Source organism: Trypanosoma melophagium (genome assembly GCF_022059095.1).
Source record: "Trypanosoma melophagium isolate St. Kilda chromosome Unknown ctg17segment0, whole genome shotgun sequence".
NCBI lineage: Eukaryota > Euglenozoa > Kinetoplastea > Trypanosomatida > Trypanosomatidae > Trypanosoma > Trypanosoma melophagium.
In genome coordinates, this window is record NW_027125145.1 from 263052 (window position 1) to 288135 (window position 25084).

General features: G+C 43.0%; 9 protein-coding genes across 9 annotated transcripts; all 9 read left to right on the plus strand.

Moving 5' to 3' along the window:
- Window positions 1-2551: 2551 nt before the first annotated feature.
- Window positions 2552-4168, plus strand: LSM04_009592 (uncharacterized protein; the record flags this gene model as incomplete). The annotated part of the gene is made up of 1 exon (XM_067334359.1): window positions 2552-4168. The coding sequence occupies one exon, from the start codon at window positions 2552-2554 to the stop codon at window positions 4166-4168; it is 1617 nt and encodes a 538-aa protein (XP_067193445.1).
- A 2090-nt stretch (window positions 4169-6258) lies between these two features.
- LSM04_005653 (putative aminopeptidase NPEPL1) lies at window positions 6259-7818 on the plus strand (the record flags this gene model as incomplete). The annotated part of the gene is made up of 1 exon (XM_067334360.1): window positions 6259-7818. One exon carries the CDS (start codon window positions 6259-6261, stop codon window positions 7816-7818), a length of 1560 nt encoding a protein of 519 aa, XP_067193356.1.
- A 1348-nt stretch (window positions 7819-9166) lies between these two features.
- Window positions 9167-10297, plus strand: LSM04_000086 (Peptidase M17; the record flags this gene model as incomplete). The annotated part of the gene is made up of 1 exon (XM_067334361.1): window positions 9167-10297. One exon carries the CDS (start codon window positions 9167-9169, stop codon window positions 10295-10297), a length of 1131 nt encoding a protein of 376 aa, XP_067193253.1.
- A 55-nt stretch (window positions 10298-10352) lies between these two features.
- On the plus strand, window positions 10353-10724 carry LSM04_007962 (Peptidase M17; the record flags this gene model as incomplete). The annotated part of the gene is made up of 1 exon (XM_067334362.1): window positions 10353-10724. The coding sequence occupies one exon, from the start codon at window positions 10353-10355 to the stop codon at window positions 10722-10724; it is 372 nt and encodes a 123-aa protein (XP_067193410.1).
- Window positions 10725-12069: 1345 nt separating this feature from the next.
- On the plus strand, window positions 12070-13628 carry LSM04_005088 (putative aminopeptidase NPEPL1; the record flags this gene model as incomplete). The annotated part of the gene is made up of 2 exons (XM_067334363.1): window positions 12070-12297; window positions 12357-13628. The coding sequence occupies 2 exons, from the start codon at window positions 12070-12072 to the stop codon at window positions 13626-13628; spliced, it is 1500 nt and encodes a 499-aa protein (XP_067193350.1).
- Window positions 13629-14113: 485 nt separating this feature from the next.
- Window positions 14114-16276, plus strand: LSM04_006690 (uncharacterized protein; the record flags this gene model as incomplete). The annotated part of the gene is made up of 1 exon (XM_067334364.1): window positions 14114-16276. One exon carries the CDS (start codon window positions 14114-14116, stop codon window positions 16274-16276), a length of 2163 nt encoding a protein of 720 aa, XP_067193390.1.
- Window positions 16277-16730: 454 nt separating this feature from the next.
- LSM04_009038 (Nodulin-like) lies at window positions 16731-18593 on the plus strand (the record flags this gene model as incomplete). The annotated part of the gene is made up of 1 exon (XM_067334365.1): window positions 16731-18593. The coding sequence occupies one exon, from the start codon at window positions 16731-16733 to the stop codon at window positions 18591-18593; it is 1863 nt and encodes a 620-aa protein (XP_067193432.1).
- Window positions 18594-19883: 1290 nt separating this feature from the next.
- LSM04_008027 (Major facilitator superfamily) lies at window positions 19884-21755 on the plus strand (the record flags this gene model as incomplete). The annotated part of the gene is made up of 1 exon (XM_067334366.1): window positions 19884-21755. One exon carries the CDS (start codon window positions 19884-19886, stop codon window positions 21753-21755), a length of 1872 nt encoding a protein of 623 aa, XP_067193412.1.
- Window positions 21756-23245: 1490 nt separating this feature from the next.
- On the plus strand, window positions 23246-25026 carry LSM04_001095 (uncharacterized protein; the record flags this gene model as incomplete). Its single annotated transcript, XM_067334367.1, has 2 exons — window positions 23246-23351; window positions 23447-25026. 2 exons carry the CDS (start codon window positions 23246-23248, stop codon window positions 25024-25026), a joined length of 1686 nt encoding a protein of 561 aa, XP_067193271.1.
- Window positions 25027-25084: the final 58 nt, after the last annotated feature.

Consider the following 25084-nt stretch of genomic DNA (forward strand, 5'->3'; position numbering starts at 1 on the left):
TGAAGAATGAAAAAAAGCAAAGAAAATATCACATGTATGAGGGGAATATAGGGCAATCAACGAAAAATGAGGGGCTAAGAGGAAGAATTTAGAAATATCCTTCTCTCTCTCTCATCTTAATAATGGGATAGGAGAGAAAGAGAAGGATAAGAAGAGAGCCTCAACAACGCCACGTGTATATATCCCCGAGATTAATGTGGTTAAAGCGAGAAGTTGAGTAACAAATAATACTGAGAGCATTAAAAAAAAAAACATAAATGGAGGAAAAATGGAATAATAGTAACAAAAATATGAATTCCTGTGGTTTTTTTTTTGTTTGTTTGGGGGCATTTGATACGCCAGTGAGTTTACGATTGTGTGTGTAAGTGTGATTCTGCTTTTCTTGTCATGATTAGGATATTACTGGATGATAAATGATGATATTTATTAATGGTATATTTGAAGATTCACACTTTATTCTCTCATTCTCTCTCAGAGACATACACTCTCTCTTTCTGCAATAATTGGTATATATATATATATATATATATATATATTCTTATGATCGTTGCGAATATGCGGAAGAGAGAATAGAAATAATTGAGTCTCTACACCAGACTTTATTTCTTCTGGTAAAGGGGAGAATTATTATTATTATTATTATTATTATTGTTAGTATTAGTATTATTATTATTCACTTCTCTTGTCATTGGCACACATCACTCTACACACACAGTTGGACACATACCCAAACACCTGCACAAAATAAGGAAAAAAGGAGTGCATTTCTTTTTGCTTTTGTTTTGTTTGACATTTCAATTCCATTTTTTTTCCCGCTCTCTGTTATTAAGTTATCACTTCTTTTTGTTTTTCCCTGTTGTTTATATTTTCTTGGCACTTTTTTTTTTCTCGTTCATCCACTCACTCAGAAAATGAGGGGAAACTGTACCTGGAAAGCGAAAAAGAAGGTCAACAACACAAAACTGACCACTGGTGGAGAAGAAAAACAAACAAGCAAACAAACTTTTGACCATGGTAGACTGCAGTGGGAAATAAATAATGTGTTTGTGTTTGTTGTATTTTTTTTTTTTGCTGTTGTTGTTTTTGTTTTTTTTTTTGTTGTTTTTTCTTTTTGTTGTACATGGCACATACACTACTCTTTTTACTTGACGTCTTCTCATCCTTCCTTTCCCCCCTTTAATGAACTGAGGTCAAGAGTTTTTTTTGTTTATCTTTAGCTGGATGAATTATTACCCTTTTTTTTATATTATAGCTATAAGCCAGCCTCTCTCTTCTTTTTGTTTCCTTTTTTTTTTATTTCAACTCTTCCTCCTCCTTCTCCACCCCCTTCTTTTATTACCACTATTACGATTACTATAACAAAACTATGATTGCTCTCCTTTTCTTATTTCTCTCTCTCTGTATATGTCTGAACAACACTTCCCTCATTTGGGGGTTGATACACGTGCTCAAATGTGTCTGTATATATATATATATATATATATATCTTGTGTGCATTGTCCCGTTTAACTTCCACCACCTCTCTCACTCAATTACTTTTTTTTCTTTTGCTGACTTTTTTAACTAGCAATTCGGATTCTCTGTACATAATATATATATATATATATATATATATATATATATATATATATATATGGGCTATAAACAGAAAAACAATGAGAGAAATGTGAAGCTAGATGATCAGTGATAAAAGGAAAAATTAAAGAAAGTATGGTTGAAGGTAATGGGGTAATATATATGACAAGGGAAGGAAAAGTGTAAAAAATATAGAAAACGAAAAAAAGGAGGAAATAAATTCATTCAATACATGGAGAAATAAAAAGGGATGTATGGAAAAGAGCACTGGGTATAAAATAATAATAATAATAATAATAATAATAATAATAATAATAATTTTTATTACTCTTATTATTATTATTATTATTATTATTATTATTATTATTATTATTATTATTATTATTATTATTAAACAAACAAAGAAAGAAACAAACGAAGGATGTGTGAGGGTCCCAATGCTGAAGTAAGGATGTAGGAAGAAAAAAAAAGAGAAAACGCGAAAAGTGAAATACAGACTTGCTTTGAGAAATGACAACTGAAATCAATCGCAAGGAGGGTGAAGAGGGATTTGGTTGTAAACCTCTAACACCTGACTTTTGACATTGATTTACGCTCCTACACATAAAAATATACATTTTTTTCTTTGGTAAACCCTGCATATATTCATAGACACAAATACATACTGCTTCTAATAGTAATAAGATAGTGAGGGAGAGGAGAGACCTTGTACCCAGAGCGACGTACTTGCAAGACTTACACAAAAAAAGTCTTGAGATTGACTGAATTTAATGTCAGAGTTTTCTCTCTCTCTCTCTCTCTTTATATTGGTTTCTTCGTTTTTATTTGCTTTCTCTTTCGCTAGAATCAAAATAAAAAAAAGACAGGACAGTGTACAAGTGTACAACACGTAGTAAAAAAAAAAACTAAAAGAAACAAACAAACAAAGAAACAAAGAAACAAAAAAAGAAAGGCCCAGTAGAGCAGCAGAGTTTTAATGTCCTCAGTCGGGAAGGTGTTGGGAATTGATACCGTCTTTTCAAACGCAGGGGCCATTGCGCCAATTCCTAACGATGCAGTTACGAGTTCCTCCGATTTCACGTCGTGTGAAGGGCCTGTGGCGCTTACCCCCACATCCGATGGAGAGGCAGTGGATGGAGTTATCAAAAACTGTCACTCTAGTATCTACGAGAGTGCCTTTGATTTCCCCGATTTGAGTAGTTCACTAAGAGAAGGTATACCTGAAGTCACGATGAAGGTCTCATGCCATGGACGAGTCTCATCAACGCTGACAAGCCCAACAAAAACAGAAATAGCGATAACAACACCAGAACCGACACCTGGAGAGGCTGTGCAGGATATCTGTACACCATCCTTATCTCAAGAGGGCAACAGGTCGAAACACAACGGGGATTGTAGTCTTGTGGTGAGTCCCTTTACACTGTCCATTGCCACAGAAGGAGGAATTGCTAATGCGGGAATGGGATTAACACAAGGCGTATACAATGATAATAACGGTACTAGTACCATGATGGGACCCATGCCTACAAGTGTGATGTACGCAACACCTCCACAATCGCAACAAACACTGGCGGACGCAACACACTCTGGAGCGCCACCCTGTAGGATACCACCACCCCTGCCACTGTACCCAAGTCTTTTAATGTTAAATAGTCCAGTCGGGCAATTTCACATGTGTTCGAAAAGCACTAGTAAGAATTTCTCCCAAGGACTTTCGTACAGTCTCAGACACCATGTGGGTGACATGGACGGCGAATTCAACAACAGTTTTAGTTACGTAGGGGCAACACCAAGTAACAAAAGTGTGATGACTGGCTCAATAAATACTCCTCTCATTCACACAGCATTCCTCTGCGGTCAACAACAACCACTGCCAGTGTTTGATGGTTCAACACACATGCAATATTTTCCTGACCCATTTTCTTTTAACACAAACTCTCCCAGGGGTAATGTACACGACGCCTTGCAGGGTGCAGTGCAATATGTACCGTATAACCTATCACCATTAATGAATGATGTTTCCAAGTTCCGCAAGGTACCCAATGTAAGGAATGGCAGTCGTGTAGATAAAAGATCTGCGCATATCGTCAGTGTAAACTCAGACCCAAATAAACCTGGGGAACAGGTTTTACCGGTTTTTATTCAAATGTTCCCTTGTGAGTTGCGGGATCGTACTATAATTGTATTAAATCGAGTTGTGGAGGCCACATGTGGCCCTGATATTGCCACCGTTGTTGGAATTGAGCCACGGTCTGAGACGTCGTTTATTGCGCTTGTCCGAACAGACAGAGTGTGGGATTTAATCCACAAACTTCGCTGTCGCGTGTTGATGGATCGCCACGGATTCTGGTACGCTGAGAACTTTGATCAGTACATGCGACTAAAAGAGTATTGTGAGAATGTTCGCCGACTTCCACAACAGACACGCCACTTTCAAACCGATGGTCTGCCGTGCATGCCGCTGGTGGTGGAATTATCGCGTAGTGTAGATGCGTCCGCAGTGACATCCCCGCCGGCGGATCCGTCATTTGACAAAGTCGCACCCATCGCCACAGTGGAGCGACACGTACGTGTGAAAGGACGACGAGGATAGTTCTCTTTCAACACGGTTTGTTCTATCCAAACCTTGTTAGAGTGCTGGAAGTTGCAAAAAAAAAAAAAGGAGGGGTTTAGGGGGGATCGTGGTGTATACTGTGTAGTTACTTTTTTTTAAGTGCTTTTAAAGAAGAAAAAGATAGGAGAATAAAGAGTACTACGAGGAGGAAATGCAAAAAAAAAGTTACACAAGGGTTTATTATTGGAAATTGATATATTTCCTGACTCTCTAATCTATTTCCTTCACCAAAAGGGGAAATCAAGTGCATTGTGTACAACAGTAAAAAAGAGGGTGTTGGGCTGAGGTATTAAATATATGTTGTCCCTCAAATCAAGGGTATTTTTTTTTTTCTTTCACCTCAATTCTTCGTATTCCTTTTGTTTTTCCATCGCTGCTGGTTTATCAGTAGTTTGATTATATGATGTTGTTGGTTTTTTTGTTAACTTTCGCCCTCTTGGTTTCTACTCCCATATAGTGTATTTTTCATTTTCCGTTTTTTTTTTTTTTTTTTTTTTTTTTGGTGTCTAATTCTTTTTGCCTTTTTACTTACCCTTCGCTACGACCGACACTTCGATGAGGTGCTCTTGTCCAGCACCATAAAGTGTGTAAAGCAATAAACAAATGGGGAAACATGTGAACTGAGGTAATGCATATTAATGTGTGTATGTGTGTGTAGCAAGATTCATGAAATCATTAATAAAATCGTGGTAAATTTGATTTCCCTCGTAATCTATAGTGCAACGAAAGACGAAAAAATATTACAATGTGAATAACGAAGTAAAAAAAAAAAACAAAAGATATATAAACTGACGAGATGTGGGCATTAATAATAGCATATAAAACGGAAAGAAATAAAAGGAAGAATGTGGAAGGCATAAACAAAACAAAAAAAGGGTTAGAGACTTTATCACAGAAAGCAAGAGTACGCCTGGATTTATTAATACTTATCCCAGATCAATACAAGGTAGGGAACCTTTTTTTTCCACTTTTTTCTTTTTCCCACCAACAACAGAATGTTTCACGGCAAAAATCGTTCTGTTCTGTGTTTTCGTGGTATGACTGTTATTATATTTTTTACTTTCTTAATCCTTTTCCGACATTAAATATTCTTTTTTTCAACCGCGAATCTCTGTTTTGTCACCATGGTTACGAAGTAAAATAGGGGTGGGGTGTGGGGTTGTGCGTGTATATATGCCTTTCCCCACCGTATGAAAGTATATGTGTTCAGAGCGTAGCGGTTCCCGGGTCTTGCTAGTTCCCGAGGACTTTTTTTTGACATATATTTGCCGATGCACACCTCCCGTTATTTCTTTAGCTTGTTTTGGTGTCTTCCGGTTTTTCTCATTATTTGAAAAAGGGAACTTTTCCCACCTAGTGACGGTAATACCTTTCATTGTGTCTCTCATTCATGGTTAAAGTCCCAAATAATAATGACGGTTGGGAATTCTAATTATGATGATGATGTGTGTAGTTTGCGTGCCTTTTTTTTCTCAGTTTTGTTTTATTCCTGCTCCTATTTATGTATACAAGTGGGAGTACCACCAAAAAAACGCCAAGGAGTGATGGATCAGGTGGGTAAACTGTGATGCAGTGGGAAGTTGTGTTTGTGTCTGTGGAGGAGTACACCTCACTCGAGGGGAGGACAAATCCGTAGTGAGAATTGTTTCTTTATTTTGTTTTCGTTTTTATTGATATTCTATGGCCTGTTCCTCTGTTTAATTGTGTGTGGGGGATACTTGTCAGGTAGGGCACATTACAACAGGAGAAGGGGAGGGAAGGGATGCCGTGATGAGAGTGGGTGCGGAACTGGAAGGGAGTGACAAAAAGTGGGTTGTTTTGTGTGTCTATGTTTGGACCTGACTGGAACCGGCAATGTGTTTCAACGGACTCTTGTCTCTCCTTGCTGTTAATGTTTCTTTCATTCTTTCTGTTTGTTTCTCTTTCTCCCATATCACATTCTGTGCTTTATGGGGGCCAATTGGGACCAAGGTTGAATTTCAAGTTCTAAAATAACAACGAGAGGAAGATAAACAAATAAGCAAACAAACAAGTAAACAAACAAACATACAAGAGAAAAAGCGAGAGTAATGGTGAAGCGTTCTCGTGGGGAGCGTGAGTTATCGGAGTTTGTGCAGTCGTGTGTCAACTTCAAGACCAATGTTCACTTTACTGATGTCGCCACTTATCAGAAGGAGCAGCCATCAGGGCTTTCGTCGGCATTTGCGGTCCTCATTGGTACTCGGGAGCAGCTGGAGGATGCCTCTGTGAAGAGCCTGCCGGTGTATTGCCCTGCCGTGGCGGAGGCGATTGCGCGAGTGAAGGAGGGAAAGACGTTCGGTGTGCTTGTTGAGGGGGTGCGGAACGCGGCGGGCGAGAAGTTCGTGCGTGTAGTGGTGGGCGAGGTGCCGTCGAAGGCGTCCCGCACCAACTGCCCGGCGCGGCCCGACGTGATCGCCGGACTCGTGACGGCCGCTTTGGAGGAAGCGCCGGCGGCGGTGGCGGCGGTGGACGTCTTCGTGCGGTCCACGGCGGCGGTGGCAGTGGCGGTGGCGGTGGCCCGCAGCGGGCGGCACAACTTCTCCGCGAAGGACGGCATGGCGGGGCGGGCGTACCACGACGGTGCGGTGCGGTTGCAGGTGGTGTTCCCCGCCGCCCCCGCCCCACCGGCGCAGGAGCTCGCCGTCATCGCCACCTCCACGCAGCTTTGCCAGCGCCTTGTGGACGCGCCGACGAATCTGCTCAACACCACCACCTTCACAGAGATCGTGCAGGCATATGCAAAGGAGCTGGGATGCGGCGTCGACGTCATCTGCGGTGAGGAGCTGTGCGAGCGAGGGTACGGCGGTATTTACTCTGTTGGGAAGGGTGCCAGCGAGCCACCACGCCTCGTGACCCTCACATACACCCCTAAAAACAAGGAAAAGAAGAGGGTCGCGCTGGTCGGGAAGGGTATCGTGTATGACTGCGGTGGTCTCGCACTGAAGCAACCAGCCTTTATGACAGGAATGAAGCACGACATGGGCGGCGCCGCGGCGGTGTTCTGTGGTTTTGTCACCGCAGTGCGTCTCGGGCAGCCGGTTGCGCTGACCTGCACCCTGTGTCTTGCAGAGAATGCCATTGGACCCAACGCGTACCGCAATGATGATATTCTGGTGATGAAGTCTGGCAAGACGGTGGAGATCAATAACACCGACGCAGAGGGCCGTGTGGTGCTTGCTGATGGTGTATTTCACGCGACCAATGAACTTCCACACGTGCCTGACGTGCTCGTTGACATGGCGACTCTGACAGGTGCACAAGGCATCGCAACAGGTCGCAAACATGCAGGTCTCTTTGTAAATGACGAAGATGCCGAACTCGCCTTTTTAAAGGCAGGCAAGACGAGCGGTGAGACATGTTTTCCAGTGCTTTACTGCCCAGAGTACCACATCCCAGAGTTCCGCAGCCCGCTCGCTGATATGCGTAATTCAGTTGCCAATAGAAATAATGCTGGTGTTTCGTGCGGTGGTCAGTTCATTGCGAACCATCTCAGTCCTAAGTTTACTGGCAAGCACGTACATGTTGATTTGGCTTTTCCTACGTTTGACGCCAAGGGTGCGACGGGCTTTGGTGCAGCCCTTCTCACGGAGTACTTCCGTAGCCTTTAATAGACTAGGTAAAGTTATGAGGAATTACCCCCTTTTTTTTTACCTTGCTTTCCCTCATATTAGGAATATTTTGTTATTTGGTGACCGGGTTGTTTTATTTTCCCGCTGATTTTAAAGGGGTTTCCCACTTTCGAGGTCTACCATAAAAAATTTTATTCTAGGTGTTTACTGTTCTATGGTTCTCTTTTTTTTTTATGACTTCTGACATATGTTGTATTACTTTTTTTGTGAAGGTAGTCATTTCTTGTAGGTTTTCAGGGCATGCGCTAAATATGAAGATCAGCTAATTTTTCTGCATGAAGTACAGATGGATTTAGTTGCATCGCGTATTTATCAGTTCGTAGATGGGCAATAATTAGATTTCCTTAAAACAGACAACGAATCTCTGTTTTGTCACCATGGTTACGAAGTAAAATAGGGGTGGGGTGTGGGGTTGTGCGTGTATATATGCCTTTCCCCACCGTATGAAAGTATATGTGTTCAGAGCGTAGCGGTTCCCGGGTCTTGCTAGTTCCCGAGGACTTTTTTTTTGACATATATTTGCCGATGCACACCTCCCGTTATTTCTTTAGCTTGTTTTGGTGTCTTCCGGTTTTTCTCATTATTTGAAAAAGGGAACTTTTCCCACCTAGTGACGGTAATACCTTTCATTGTGTCTCTCATTCATGGTTAAAGTCCCAAATAATAATGACGGTTGGGAATTCTAATTATGATGATGATGTGTGTAGTTTGCGTGCCTTTTTTTTTCTCAGTTTTGTTTTATTCCTGCTCCTATTTATGTATACAAGTGGGAGTACCACCAAAAAAAACGCCAAGGAGTGATGGATCAGGTGGGTAAACTGTGATGCAGTGGGAAGTTGTGTTTGTGTCTGTGGAGGAGTACACCCTCACTCGAGGGGAGGACAAATCCGTAGTGAGAATTGTTTCTTTATTTTGTTTTCGTTTTTATTGATATTCTATGGCCTGTTCCTCTGTTTAATTGTGTGTGGGGGGATACTTGTCAGGTAGGGCACATTACAACAGGAGAAGGGGAGGGAAGGGATGCCGTGATGAGAGTGGGTGCGGAACTGGAAGGGAGTGACAAAAAGTGGGTTGTTTTGTGTGTCTATGTTTGGACCTGACTGGAACCGGCAATGTGTTTCAACGGACTCTTGTCTCTCCTTGCTGTTAATGTTTCTTTCATTCTTTCTGTTTGTTTCTCTTTCTCCCATATCACATTCTGTGCTTTATGGGGGCCAATTGGGACCAAGGTTGAATTTCAAGTTCTAAAATAACAACGAGAGGAAGATAAACAAATAAGCAAACAAACAAGTAAACAAACAAACATACAAGAGAAAAAGCGAGAGTAATGGTGAAGCGTTCTCGTGGGGAGCGTGAGTTATCGGAGTTTGTGCAGTCGTGTGTCAACTTCAAGACCAATGTTCACTTTACTGATGTCGCCACTTATCAGAAGGAGCAGCCATCAGGGCTTTCGTCGGCATTTGCGGTCCTCATTGGTACTCGGGAGCAGCTGGAGGATGCCTCTGTGAAGAGCCTGCCGGTGTATTGCCCTGCCGTGGCGGAGGCGATTGCGCGAGTGAAGGAGGGAAAGACGTTCGGTGTGCTTGTTGAGGGGGTGCGGAACGCGGCGGGCGAGAAGTTCGTGCGTGTAGTGGTGGGCGAGGTGCCGTCGAAGGCGTCCCGCACCAACTGCCCGGCGCGGCCCGACGTGATCGCCGGACTCGTGACGGCCGCTTTGGAGGAAGCGCCGGCGGCGGTGGCGGCGGTGGACGTCTTCGTGCGGTCCACGGCGGCGGTGGCAGTGGCGGTGGCGGTGGCCCGCAGCGGGCGGCACAACTTCTCCGCGAAGGACGGCATGGCGGGGCGGGCGTACCACGACGGTGCGGTGCGGTTGCAGGTGGTGTTCCCCGCCGCCCCCGCCCCACCGGCGCAGGAGCTCGCCGTCATCGCCACCTCCACGCAGCTTTGCCAGCGCCTTGTGGACGCGCCGACGAATCTGCTCAACACCACCACCTTCACAGAGATCGTGCAGGCATATGCAAAGGAGCTGGGATGCGGCGTCGACGTCATCTGCGGTGAGGAGCTGTGCGAGCGAGGGTACGGCGGTATTTACTCTGTTGGGAAGGGTGCCAGCGAGCCACCACGCCTCGTGACCCTCACATACACCCCTAACAACAAGGAAAAGAAGAGGGTCGCGCTGGTCGGGAAGGGTATCGTGTATGACTGCGGTGGTCTCGCACTGAAGCAACCAGCCTTTATGACAGGAATGAAGCACGACATGGGCGGCGCCGCGGCGGTGTTCTGTGGTTTTGTCACCGCAGTGCGTCTCGGGCAGCCGGTTGCGCTGACCTGCACCCTGTGTCTTGCAGAGAATGCCATTGGACCCAACGCGTACCGCAATGATGATATTCTGGTGATGAAGTCTGGCAAGACGGTGGAGATCAATAACACCGACGCAGAGGGCCGTGGTGCTTGCTGATGGTGTATTTCACGCGACCAATGAACTTCCACACGTGCCTGACGTGCTCGTTGACATGGCGACTCTGACAGGTGCACAAGGCATCGCAACAGGTCGCAAACATGCAGGTCTCTTTGTAAATGACGAAGATGCCGAACTCGCCTTTTTAAAGGCAGGCAAGACGAGCGGTGAGACATGTTTTCCAGTGCTTTACTGCCCAGAGTACCACATCCCAGAGTTCCGCAGCCCGCTCGCTGATATGCGTAATTCAGTTGCCAATAGAAATAATGCTGTTGTTTCGTGCGGTGGTCAGTTCATTGCGAACCATCTCAGTCCTAAGTTTACTGGCAAGCACGTACATGTTGATTTGGCTTCTCCTACGTTTGACGCCAAGGGTGCGACGGGCTTTGGTGCAGCCCTTCTCACGGAGTACTTCCGTAGCCTTTAATAGACTAGGTAAAGTTATGAGGAATTACCCCCTTTTTTTTTACCTTGCTTTCCCTCATATTAGGAATATTTTGTTATTTGGTGACCGGGTTGTTTTATTTTCCCGCTGATTTTAAAGGGGTTTCCCACTTTCGAGGTCTACCATAAAAAATTTTATTCTAGGTGTTTACTGTTCTATGGTTCTCTTTTTTTTTTATGACTTCTGACATATGTTGTATTACTTTTTTTGTGAAGGTAGTCATTTCTTGTAGGTTTTCAGGGCATGCGCTAAATATGAAGATCAGCTAATTTTTCTGCATGAAGTACAGATGGATTTAGTTGCATCGCGTATTTATCAGTTTGTAGATGGGCAATAATTAGATTTCCTTAAAACAGACAACGAATCTCTGTTTTGTCACCATGGTTACGAAGTAAAATAGGGTGGGGTGTGGGGTTGTGCGTGTATATATGCCTTTCCCCACCGTATGAAAGTATATGTGTTCAGAGCGTAGCGGTTCCCGGGTCTTGCTAGTTCCCGAGGACTTTTTTTTGACATATATTTGCCGATGCACACCTCCCGTTATTTCTTTAGCTTGTTTTGGTGTCTTCCGGTTTTTTCTCATTATTTGAAAAAGGGAACTTTTCCCACCTAGTGACGGTAATACCTTTCATTGTGTCTCTCATTCATGGTTAAAGTCCCAAATAATAATGACGGTTGGGAATTCTAATTATGATGATGATGTGTGTAGTTTGCGTGCCTTTTTTTTTCTCAGTTTTGTTTTATTCCTGCTCCTATTTATGTATACAAGTGGGAGTACCACCAAAAAAACGCCAAGGAGTGATGGATCAGGTGGGTAAACTGTGATGCAGTGGGAAGTTGTGTTTGTGTCTGTGGAGGAGTACACCCTCACTCGAGGGGAGGACAAATCCGTAGTGAGAATTGTTTCTTTATTTTGTTTTCGTTTTTATTGATATTCTATGGCCTGTTCCTCTGTTTAATTGTGTGTGGGGGATACTTCTCAGGTAGGGCACATTACAACAGGAGAAGGGGAGGGAAGGGATGCCGTGATGAGAGTGGGTGCGGAACTGGAAGGGAGTGACAAAAAGTGGGTTGTTTTGTGTGTCTATGTTTGGACCTGACTGGAACCGGCAATGTGTTTCAACGGACTCTTGTCTCTCCTTGCTGTTAATGTTTCTTTCATTCTTTCTGTTTGTTTCTCTTTCTCCCATATCACATTCTGTGCTTTATGGGGGCCAATTGGGACCAAGGTTGAATTTCAAGTTCTAAAATAACAACGAGAGGAAGATAAACAAATAAGCAAACAAACAAGTAAACAAACAAACATACAAGAGAAAAAGCGAGAGTAATGGTGAAGCGTTCTCGTGGGGAGCGTGAGTTATCGGAGTTTGTGCAGTCGTGTGTCAACTTCAAGACCAATGTTCACTTTACTGATGTCGCCACTTATCAGAAGGAGCAGCCATCAGGGCTTTCGTCGGCATTTGCGGTCCTCATTGGTACTCGGGAGCAGCTGGAGGATGCCTCTGTGAAGAGCCTGCCGGTGTATTGCCCTGCCGTGGCGGAGGCGATTGCGCGAGTGAAGGAGGGAAAGACGTTCGGTGTGCTTGTTGAGGGGTGCGGAACGCGGCGGGCGAGAAGTTCGTGCGTGTAGTGGTGGGCGAGGTGCCGTCGAAGGCGTCCCGCACCAACTGCCCGGCGCGGCCCGACGTGATCGCCGGACTCGTGACGGCCGCTTTGGAGGAAGCGCCGGCGGCGGTGGCGGCGGTGGACGTCTTCGTGCGGTCCACGGCGGCGGTGGCAGTGGCGGTGGCGGTGGCCCGCAGCGGGCGGCACAACTTCTCCGCGAAGGACGGCATGGCGGGGCGGGCGTACCACGACGGTGCGGTGCGGTTGCAGGTGGTGTTCCCCGCCGCCCCCGCCCCACCGGCGCAGGAGCTCGCCGTCATCGCCACCTCCACGCAGCTTTGCCAGCGCCTTGTGGACGCGCCGACGAATCTGCTCAACACCACCACCTTCGCAGATATCGTGCAGGCATATGCAAAGGAGCTGGGATGCGGCGTCGACGTCATCTGCGGTGAGGAGCTGTGCGAGCGAGGGTACGGCGGTATTTACTCTGTTGGGAAGGGTGCCAGCGAGCCACCACGCCTCGTGACCCTCACATACACCCCTAAAAACAAGGAAAAGAAGAGGGTCGCGCTGGTCGGGAAGGGTATCGTGTATGACTGCGGTGGTCTCGCACTGAAGCAACCAGCCTTTATGACAGGAATGAAGCACGACATGGGCGGCGCCGCGGCGGTGTTCTGTGGTTTTGTCACCGCAGTGCGTCTCGGGCAGCCGGTTGCGCTGACCTGCACCCTGTGTCTTGCAGAGAATGCCATTGGACCCAACGCGTACCGCAATGATGATATTCTGGTGATGAAGTCTGGCAAGACGGTGGAGATCAATAACACCGACGCAGAGGGCCGTGTGGTGCTTGCTGATGGTGTATTTCACGCGACCAATGAACTTCCACACGTGCCTGACGTGCTCGTTGACATGGCGACTCTGACAGGTGCACAAGGCATCGCAACAGGTCGCAAACATGCAGGTCTCTTTGTAAATGACGAAGATGCCGAACTCGCCTTTTTAAAGGCAGGCAAGACGAGCGGTGAGACATGTTTTCCAGTGCTTTACTGCCCAGAGTACCACATCCCAGAGTTCCGCAGCCCGCTCGCTGATATGCGTAATTTGATGGAACAGACGAACAATGCTGGTGTTTCGTGCGGTGGTCAGTTCATTGCGAACCATCTCAGTCCTAAGTTTACTGGCAAGCACGTACATGTTGATTTGGCTTTTCCTACGTTTGACGCCAAGGGTGCGACGGGCTTTGGTGCAGCCCTTCTCACGGAGTACTTCCGTAGCCTTTAATAGACTAGGTAAAGTTATGAGGAATTACCCCCTTTTTTTTACCTTGCTTTCCCTCATATTAGGAATATTTTGTTATTTGGGGAAAGGGTTGTTATTTTTACTCTGTACTACATATTATTTCTGTCTTCTTCACTTCAATAACGGGAGGAATGGGGGAATTTACTATTATTAAAGGAAGTGTTGTATTTTTTTTTTTTTTCTGCCTTGTGTTGACGTTTATTGTTAGTCGAGGAAATTTATTATCATTGTTATGGATGATTTGAGAAAAAATTTTTTTGAAAGAGTGAGTGAGAAAAAGCGAGTAGGAGGAATAATATATTTGTGTTTTTATTTTTCTTTTTATTTTTATTTGTCTCTGTACGATTATTTCTGTTTCGGGACTGAATGAATGTGATTTTTACTCATTTTTTTTTTTCTTCTTGTATTTTTTTTTTATTAGGTGCAGCAAAGGGAGGGTGGAATCTCCTTTCTGCAGCACCTTGTTAATGGAAGACGTTGTAGAGCTATGTTCATTGTATACAGGGGATGATGAGTCTACAGGAGCAGTGCTTGACTCTGTTCTTTCTTTCATGCTTCAAAGATCAGCAACTGCCGCGCTTTCTAGGATGTCCGCAATAGAACGAGGTATGTTGACATCTCACCTCATTCAAGCGGGTGGACTGCAACATGGTGCTTGCCACCGTTTTCTTTTTGAGGAGCTTTGTCCCCCGTACAGTACTGTTGCTCTAGTACAACAAAGTCATGAGTCTTACATGAGACCTGCCGAGCGTATGTTGGTAGACTGGGAGAAGGATACATCTAACGGGATTCTGCGTCGAAGGAGGGGTTCGATACCTCTCTTATCTCTTCGCCGGAGTGAGAAGAGTGTGGAGGGTCGCCGTCCACCCGTAGAGTTTTTTGGTAAAGGTGCGGAAGAGTTTTTGTCTGCACTACTTGAGGCGTGGAATCCAAATCTTACACCACTTTCTCTCTCACTTGGAGAGTTGCCACCGGGTCTCGCTACATACCTAGCCCTACAATATCCTGCTCACACACTACAACTCTTGCGAAAGGTTGTCTTGGAGCCATCTTTGCCTGTTACATGGAGAGATATGTGGAGTCGTTTTCTGTTTTGTGAGACGAACTCAGGAGGTGGTGTCTCTACAATGCATGATTTGTTAACAGAAGAGACATGTTCTGATTTTTGGCCGTCCCTTTTGCATGCTTTGGTGCATCCTCTTCTTGGCATATCTAATAATAATAATAATAATAAAGAAGGAAGTACAGAATCAATATCTTACGAAGGGCCCATGACGTTCGCCACACATGCAATGCTTTGCCTATGGTTACAAGAAATCAGACAATACGATGATGTAATAAAGACACGAAAAGTTATCGAAAATATTGGAATTAATGAAACTTTGAATTCCTCTTTTCGTTATGCGTTGACTCTTGGTCTACGAATAGTGGAGAGAGACGGGAATTGTGTATCTGACAGGGAATTACAACAGAACTCTGCAGCAGTACTTCGTGCCGCGTATGGTTTTTTGCTTACACTCTATCATGGAAATAATATGGCTTCACATTATGTGCGAAGTGCGCTGGACCACCCTGATGTTAGTCTCTTCGTTCCATCTTTTATGGATTTAATTAAAGAAGAAGATCGATGTAGTGGGAGTGAACTCTGTTGTAGCACCCCAGCCTTTATTGCCGCTTTGACTTTGCGACTTCCTCTTGCTCAGCTATATATCGCCGAACAAGTTTGGCGGATACTTGAGTTAAAAGTTTCCCGTGGTTTGGGAGACATAGATGGTGAACAGATATCTGAAGTTGAAACAAGGCTGCAATTCCTTTTGAACAGCTATGTCTTTAGTAACATTCCTCTTGAAACTAAGGAAGAGCAAAGAAAGGTTGAGGCACAACCTATTCAGAACACAGTTAGATCGTCTGAAGGAGGGAAACAGGAAAATGGAGAAAGACAGCGCCGTACTTTTAATTTGAAAAGAAGACGTGATGATGAAAATTCATCTCAAGCTGTTTATAAGAGTAACAACATGAAAAACCCACATCAAGTTTTACCTCCCACAACCTTGGATATTGCAGAAGCGGCGTCACGATTATGCAACGCCTTAGTTGATTTTGCTGTAGAAGAAGTTGGACCAACAACTACTTTGCTTTATGGTTCACCAACGCTCTCAACATTTTCTGCAACAACAGATGGTAAAACAGCATCTAGAGTCTCTCGTTTGTTTCTTGTAACACCTTTACATTTCAAAGGAATCTTGGGATTGTATTCTACTTCTTCTCATTCTATATGCTCTAGTGCATTACAAGACGTTTGTTGTGTCCTAATGTCTGTTTTTCTCTACCGACAATGTACAACACTGCAACGATGGCTACTAAATGAGACAAATGTCGAGCGAAAAATGACAGTGATTGATCGTTTTTCATGGCGTACGCAGCGGTGTCTACGTTTCTTTTCTGGTTTAGGTGCATATCGATACGCCCCTGTAAGTCAGGTTTTACTGCCAGAATGCCTGCAACAGATGGAGGCAGATGCCAAGGATAGTGAAAAAACTGCGGAAAGCAATTTAGATGGAACAGTGGCAGCAGAAAAAGTTAGGATGGCTTTGGAAAAGTTTTGTGATCTTGTGAGAACGGCTCTTTGAAACGCGAGTAATATTTGTTGGTGTCAATGTTGTGATTTCTGAGTTTTTCTCGTGCTTTCTCTCTCTCTTTTGCGTGGTCCGGTACACACGATTCTACAAACTTTGATATATATATATATATATATATATATATATATATATATATATATATTTATTTATTTATTTATTTATTTATTTATATGTTTTTTTTTTTCCTTCTATCTTTTATTATTTATTTCTTTTTTGCTTCTGATAAGCAAAGAAAAGTAAAAGTACTCCTTCCCCAGTTTTTGTAGTCGACCAAAATCGGTATTTTACTAGGAAATCAAGAGTGAAAAAAAAAAACAGCAAGATAACCGTACCGAGAAAAGCAGGGTTACAGCCTACTTCAAAAATGGAAGAGAAAAAAGAGTATGAGGTTGCTGTTGAAGCTCCAGAAGAGGGAAAGCCAATCGATGAACCCAGACGTTTTGCGATGCTTGTAGCAGGAGTATATGGATGCATTGCCGTATCCCTTACCTTTGGATTCAATATATTCAGTGGGGATCTTCAACAAATGTATGGGTTTACCCAAGCAGATATGACAACAATTAGTACAGTTGGAATTGCTTTTGCTTATTTTGGAATCCCCTACGCTTTCGTATATGATTACTTGGGAGTTGTTCCTGTTTTGGTGTTGGGACTATTTCTGATCACAATTGGTACACTTTTAATGGGTCTTGCATTTTCTGGAATTGTTGCCGGTTCTGTGGTACGTTTGAGTGTATTTAACGGTATATTTAACTTTGGTTCTGGACTGTATGACCTCGCATGCGTTGTGACTGTACTTAGTCACTTTCCAACACGAAAAGGTGTGGTTGTGGCGGTTATGAAGACATACATTGGCTTGGGATCCGCCATTATTGGTGCAATTCAATTGGCATACTTTGAAGGAAAACCTGCAGAATATTTTTACTTTTTAACTGTTGTTGGTGGTTTTATTGGTGTTCTTGTATTGGTGTTGGTACGTCATCCTCCATATGTGTTAACCGAATATGAACGACGAACCTTGTCCGATGAAGAGGCAGAGAAACGTGTGTCCACTAAAGCCATGTACTTAAAACAACCACCACCATCTTTGCGTTTTGCTATTGGATTTGCAATTGTCGCTTTTCTCATTATTTTCCTAACATTACAGAGTGCACTTGTGGCTTTCAAAAATCTCTCATGGGAGTATCGAAATGCTTTTGCCATTGTGACCATTTTCTTTACGCTTATCTCTCCTATTGTTGCCATGCCGTTTAATTGGCTTAATAGGGATTGGAGGGTCTGGCGTCGCACAACCACAGATTTGGAAGCCGGTGTAACTCCAGAGCCCATTGGCGATGAATTACGGAATGAAATATTATCTTTTGCAGAGGTAGACTATGTTGCCCCACAGTACCAAAATAGCTTCTTGCAAAGTCTTTGTACATTCAGATTGTGGGCTCTTTTCTGGTCGCTATTTTGTACACTTGGAACAGAGTTTGTGGTGATGAATAATTCTCGATATTTCTTTAATGCCTTATCTGGTGAAGAAGTAGATGACTCTCTAAATACACTTTTGACAGTGTTAAATGGTACTGGTAGTGCGTTAGGTCGACTTTCAATGAGTTTTCTTGAGGTATGGTCACAGGGTCGCAGCGCAGATAAAAGAATTCCTATTACTCTTTCATTATTTCTTCCAACCACTACTATTACAATAATGACAGTTTTATTTCTTTGCATTACAAACAAAGATGTCTTACCACTACCTTACTTGTTGGGGGCATTGGGAAATGGTATTATTGCAGCTGCAACTATTCTTGTGGTGAATACAATATATGCAAAGGATCCTGGTCTACACTATAATTTTTGCTTTTTTGCTACAACATGTTCATCTATTTTGCTAAATCGAGTTCTATATGGTGAATGGTACACACGAGAAGCAAACAAACGTGGTGTTGAAATATGTCTGGAACGTGGTTGTGTACAATTTCCTCTACTTGTAATGCTTGGGTTAAATATATCAGCATTTTTTGCAAATGGTTATGTGCACTGGGAGTATGTTAAATTGAATCGCCGTGCTTTGGCCGATCGACAACTTATGTTGGATGAAGGAGTAAATGCCGCCGCCGATGAGGATTCTAACAATTCTCTGCTCATGGATGATTTTGATACCCACATGGAAAGAAATTGCACAATTTGCTCAATGCCATCACAGGGAAATATGGACCAGCACATATCTTCACCCACATCGAGAAACGGGGAAACTGGGCCACTTCGTGAAAGTGGCGCGAAGCCCAATGGTAAAAGCAGCGATGGTGTGGCATTCAAATAAAATGGTACTCAATAAATCAATAGAATATCCCTGCTTTTTGGAGAATATTCAAAAATAAAAAATAAAAATAAAGGGAAAGCGAAATATAACCAAATAAATAGATATTTTGGAGAGGAAGTACTGAGGTAGGTCATTACTCAGTTTAAGATGTGGAAAATAAAGATAAAAAGAAAGTTATTTTCTTTCCATATGGTAAGAAGACATCGTTATTTGAACGATAAGAGGTAGGAATGATGTTCACTCTTCTTGTTTCTTTTTACCCTTACGTTTTTTTTTTTTTTAGTATGTGTATGTATATACACATATGCTGTTTTCACTTCAACTATTTCTTTATATAATTATTTCTACTTCGGGGTGCATATTATGGGTTTGAAGAGAAACGATTTGTGTGGAATCAGCAACTTCACATCAGCACGTACTTCTGCCGTTCTCTCTACACTGTGCCAAGAATAGTACACCCAAACGGCTTTTATGTTGTTGTTTTTTTCTCTTCCATTTCATGCAATCGATGAATAAAGAATAAAAAAAAACATTTTTTTTTTACCTACTACTACTACTACTACTACTACTGCCTTTTTTATGAACTTCTGCTGTATTTCAACAGGCTTCTGTTACAAATGTAAACGATTTAATTGGAAACGATACAGTCTAATTTGTTTTAGACTGGGGATCTTTTTTCAGATTGATTTTGTGGGTCTTTTGCTTTCAGATGCTTCTTTCTCTTTATTTCTTAATGTTCTTATCTTTTCCTCTGTTTTTAACATGTATAGCGAAGCGCTTTGCTACGGTCTCCACATTTTTCCTATTTACGATGCCTCTCATCGACTTTTTTTTTTGCTGTGTGCTTTAAAAAAATTTTTTTTGTTCCTTTTCAAACATATTCAGAGGGATCTTAAGCCTTTGTGGTGGTGTTGCGTTCACAGTGCTTGAATAAGTGGGAAGAAGAAAATGAAGTCAGAAGTGCGAAAGAGAAAAAAAAGGGGTATATCCAACATCAAGGAAGAGGCGTGTGAAGAGGGTTGTCAGTATGTCAATGGTGCAGACCTACACATGATAAAAATAATAGATACATAAATTATTGTTCATGTGGAATTGTTTTTTTTTTGCCTTTAAAAATCTTTCTTTTCTTATTTTTTTTTCTTTTATTTGACTATAAAAAAAGAGAATAGAACTAAAAATAAAACAGAGAATTCGAAAAACAAGTAGTCCTCTACTAAAAGCACTGAAAGAAGAACAACAAAAAAAAAGGAACGAACAAAGAAAAAAAAGGAAGTGGTTTACCATACCCTAATGACGGAAACCGGGGGACTTGTTTATCGCCTCCCAACGGGGCCACAAAGACCCATCAATGAATCACGTCGATTTGCTATTATGGCTATCGGTGCTTATGGATGCATCTGCACATCTCTCAGGTACGCCTTTAATCTTACTTCAGGAGATTTGCAATCTCGTTATAACCTAAGTGGTCGTGATGTCTCAAGCATCAGCACAGTAGGCCTTGTGTTCTGCTATTTTGTCCTGCCTTATGCTTTCATCTTCGACTATTTTGGTCCAAGACCGGTCTTCGGTATTGCTTTGGTAACATTTCCAGTAGGAGCGCTGCTTTTAGCGTTGACTTTTGCCGGATATATCGAAGCTTCTGTTTTACGCTTTTGTGTTTTTAATGCCATTTTTAATATCGGTTGCACACTCTTTGATCTGGGATGCATGATGACAGTAATGAGCTATTTTCCATCCCACAAAGGAGCCGTTGTGGCAATTATGAAATCGTACATTGGATTGGGATCGGCCATTGTGGGATGTATTCAGGTTGCATTCTTTCTTGGAAAAACCGAACAATATTTCTATTTTCTCATGGCATTGGTGTTCGTTGTCGGAGGAGCATGTCTGGTATTTCTGCGTCTCCCATCCTATCACTTGACGGGCTACGAGGAAAAGCACCTGAGTGCTGAGGAAAAGGAACGACGTCTGGCACGAAAAGCAGTCTACCTGCGCCAGAAGCCTCCCACCATTCGATTCGGCATAGGTCTTGGATTTGTCCTGGTATTAATCATCTTCTTGCCGATGCAGGGAGCACTTGTGGCTTACAAGGGTCTGGGGCAGAAGTACAGAATTGCTTTTGCCGCTGTTGTCATTGCGCTGATGGTCTTCTACCCGACGATGGCGCTACCTCTGCGATCTCTTGAACGCAAAGAAACTGACTGTAACAGCGTTTCTGAGCCGGTGGATGAACCCAAGAAAGATAACACTGAAGTGACTGATGTTGAGAAGCCAGAGGCTGTGGTGGAGACTGATCTCGACTACATTGCACCACAGTATCAAACAACATTTTTCCAGAATCTTCGTACTCCAAAGATGTGGGCTCTTGTTTGGTCGTACTTTTGTATTGTTGGTTCTGAGTTTGTTATCATTTTCAACGCCCGGTTTATTTTTGCTGCATTGTCTGGTGAGAAGGTAAGTGATGAGCTTGGTACGCTGTTGACAGTGCTTAACGGTGTTGGGAGTGCTGTGGGTCGTCTACTGATGAGCTACTTTGAAATTTGGACACAGAAACGCAAGGCTGAGGATCGCATCCCCATTACATTGTCACTTTTCTTTCCCGTGACATGCGTGATGCTTTCAATGATATTTTTCCTCGTTTTACCGAAGGCAGCTTTGCCTTTACCTTATGTATTGGCTGCTATGGGTAATGGTTTTTGTGCTGCTGTTATTGTACTGGTTGCACGCACCATATTTGCAAAAGACCCTGCAAAGCACTACAATTTCTGTTTTCTTGGTACTATGTTTTCCGTTATTTTCTTGAATCGCCTGACATATGGTGAGTGGTACACAAGTCAAGCAGAGAAACAGGGTACCACATTATGCCTGGGCCGCAGTTGCGTCTTGATGCCTTTGCTCTTCTTCCTTGGACTTAACTGTACGGCGTTGGTTTCTATCGTTTACGTAAATTGGGAGTACCGCCGCTTCAGTCGTCTCGTACTAGAGGAGCGGCGACGTTTGAGGAAAGAAGCCCCAATGAGAGAGAAATTATCATCGATGGATCTCAACAATGCACCTGATGTTTTACCGGAAGATCCCGCAAATGGTGGAAACCCATTGACAGAAGAAGCAAATAATAATTATTATAACAGTGGAGGCAATCAACAAGCAACACGTTTGTAAAGAAGAAAAAAAGATGTTTTTGTTTTCTCTAGTGTTTTGACTAACCGATCTTTTTTCTATGTTAATATATATATATATATATATATATATATATATATATATATATATATATATATCCCTTTCTCTTCTTTTTTTGTATTGGTACTCTTTACCAATAAACTACTTGACAACAATGTAAGACGCAAAGAAGACCCCCAGGTGGCTTTTTTTTTGTTCTTGACTCTCCCTTTCCCTGAACTTTTTTTTTACTTTTCTCACTTTTGCTTTTTTTTCTCCTTCTGGCGCTCCTGCCCAGAGGGGAAAGTATGCTGTGTAAAAAAAAGATGGGAAATAAATTAATAAAAACCTCCGAATGTGGGAAATGAGGAAAATTATTGAGTGAAATCCTTTTTGTACTGTGACTTTGTTTAATTTCCCTCATTTTCAATTTTCCACTTTTGTTTTTATCTCTTTCTCCTTCGACCATTTTTTTTTTTTTCCTTGGATGGCTTCTCCTGTATGTGGATATCCGTGCAGGCGCAGATACTGAATGATGTATCAAGGACAAATTGTTTCACTTGATGAATTTTCTTTTTGCTTTCTCTACTATATGCTTGTTTTTTTTTTTAATTTGTATTACTGTTATGATGCAAACTTTCAATTGGGGAGTGGGGCGATGGTATTTGTAAATACTTTCAATGTGGGAGATACAGGACAATTTGACCGCGCAGTAGAAGGAACTTTTCGATGCAGCTAAAAGGGAAAAGTAGTGTATGTAGGAAGTCTGTACAAGGAGTGAGGGTAGGGTGCTGGTGGTTGTAAGAACTGCCGTAACAGAATGTATGTTTTGTTGTGTGCTAAGAAAATACCCAAAGGCAACGGTAAACACATCCATAACATCACCTCAGAGAAGAGAGAAATACGTTACTAAATCCCTCCTCTTTCTTTTTCTTCTTTTTCCGAACCCCGACTCAATACTTCTTACGCGTTTTGTCTTGTTCCTATTTTGTTTTGTCTTGTTTTTTTTTTAATTTCGTTTTTATTTTCACATCTCTCCTGGCCATTACACAGAACAACAGCAACATCCGCCTTATGCGGCAAAGTGGTCTCCTCAAGAGAGCAATAAGGGGTACTAAAAAACAATAAACGTGATGGTTCTATATGTGGATTGAATTCGTACAACACTGGCATATTTCTATCCACTGTTTTTCTTGTCTTTCACTTGAATTAGCAGCTCCATCGTGAGTTTGTGTAATTTGGAGTTATCTAAAAAAATAATACAAGCCAGGTATTTTTATTGATTTTTACAACCCCCTGATGCACTTCTAATAATGACAAAACCAAATACAGCACTACTACTTTTTCTTTTCATTTATTACACATTAAACAATAGAGATATTGTTTGTAAAAGTTTGACACCTACACCCCAAGTATATCAAAAAAAAAAAAACATAGGAAACAACTCTGCATCACACGTTACTGCGAACACTAAACAGAAAAAGAAAAAAACAATGAATGCCGTTGACGCTGTTGTTGTTGAGCGGCTTGCCACAGGTTGGCATAAGCCTATCAGCGAACCACGGCGGTTTGCGCTGTTGGTACTGGGAGCCTTCTGCTGTACCGCTGCGTCTTTTTTCATTTGCATTCAACCTTATTTCAAGTGAACTACAAGCTCGATATAATCTGAATCAGCGTGATTTGTCAACCATAAGCACAGTGGGTCTTGTGGTTTCGTATTTTGTCCTGCCGTACGCCTTTATCTATGACCATTTTGGCACTGGCAACCCTACTTTTCCCTCTTGGGACATTGCTACTGGCGCTCACGTTTCGCGGCATTATTGTGGGCTCCGTTGTGCGTCTGAGTGTGTTCAACGCCATCATGAATCTGGGTTGTATCCTTCTTGACCTTGGTACTGTGATGACAGTGATCACTCTTTTTCCAGTCAACCGTGGTCCTGTTGTGGCAAGCATGAAGACCTTTGCGGGTCTTGGATCGGTCATTGTGGGATGTATTCAGGTTGCATTCTTTCTTGGAAAAACCGAACAATATTTCTATTTTCTCATGGCATTGGTGTTCGTTGTCGGAGGAGCATGTCTGGTATTTCTGCGTCTCCCATCCTATCACTTGACGGGCTACGAGGAAAAGCACCTGAGTGCTGAGGAAAAGGAACGACGTCTGGCACGAAAAGCAGTCTACCTGCGCCAGAAGCCTCCCACCATTCGATTCGGCATAGGTCTTGGATTTGTCCTGGTATTAATCATCTTCTTGCCGATGCAGGGAGCACTTGTGGCTTACAAGGGTCTGGGGCAGAAGTACAGAATTGCTTTTGCCGCTGTTGTCATTGCGCTGATGGTCTTCTACCCGACGATGGCGCTACCTCTGCGATCTCTTGAACGCAAAGAAACTGACTGTAACAGCGTTTCTGAGCCGGTGGATGAACCCAAGAAAGATAACACTGAAGTGACTGATGTTGAGAAGCCAGAGGCTGTGGTGGAGACTGATCTCGACTACATTGCACCACAGTATCAAACAACATTTTTCCAGAATCTTCGTACTCCAAAGATGTGGGCTCTTGTTTGGTCGTACTTTTGTATTGTTGGTTCTGAGTTTGTTATCATTTTCAACGCCCGGTTTATTTTTGCTGCATTGTCTGGTGAGAAGGTAAGTGATGAGCTTGGTACGCTGTTGACAGTGCTTAACGGTGTTGGGAGTGCTGTGGGTCGTCTACTGATGAGCTACTTTGAAATTTGGACACAGAAACGCAAGGCTGAGGATCGCATCCCCATTACATTGTCACTTTTCTTTCCCGTGACATGCGTGATGCTTTCAATGATATTTTTCCTCGTTTTACCGAAGGCAGCTTTGCCTTTACCTTATGTATTGGCTGCTATGGGTAATGGTTTTTGTGCTGCTGTTATTGTACTTGTTGTGCGCACCATATTGGCGAAAGATCCTGGAAAACACTACAACTTCTGCTTTGTTGGTACGGTACTTTCCATACTCTTCTTGAACCGTCTGTTGTACGGTGAGTGGTACACACGTCAAGCAGAGAGGTGCGGTGTGACTGTTTGCCTGGAGAAATCTTGTGTGTTGATGCCTTTGCTCTTCTTGCTTGGTGTTGCGTGCACGGCGTTTTTGAGCAATTTGTATGTCCACTTTGAATACCGCCGCTTCTGCCAGAGGATGCTGGAGGAGCGACAGCGTGTAAGAGACGCTGCCGTTGGGAGTGAGTCGTTTCCTGACACCATGATGGAGAATGTACCCAGGGACGACATGAGTCCACAAAACTGAAGGCATGTAGCGTAATTTGGATTTTTAAGGTGTTGTCAAATTAATAAACAAGTATATA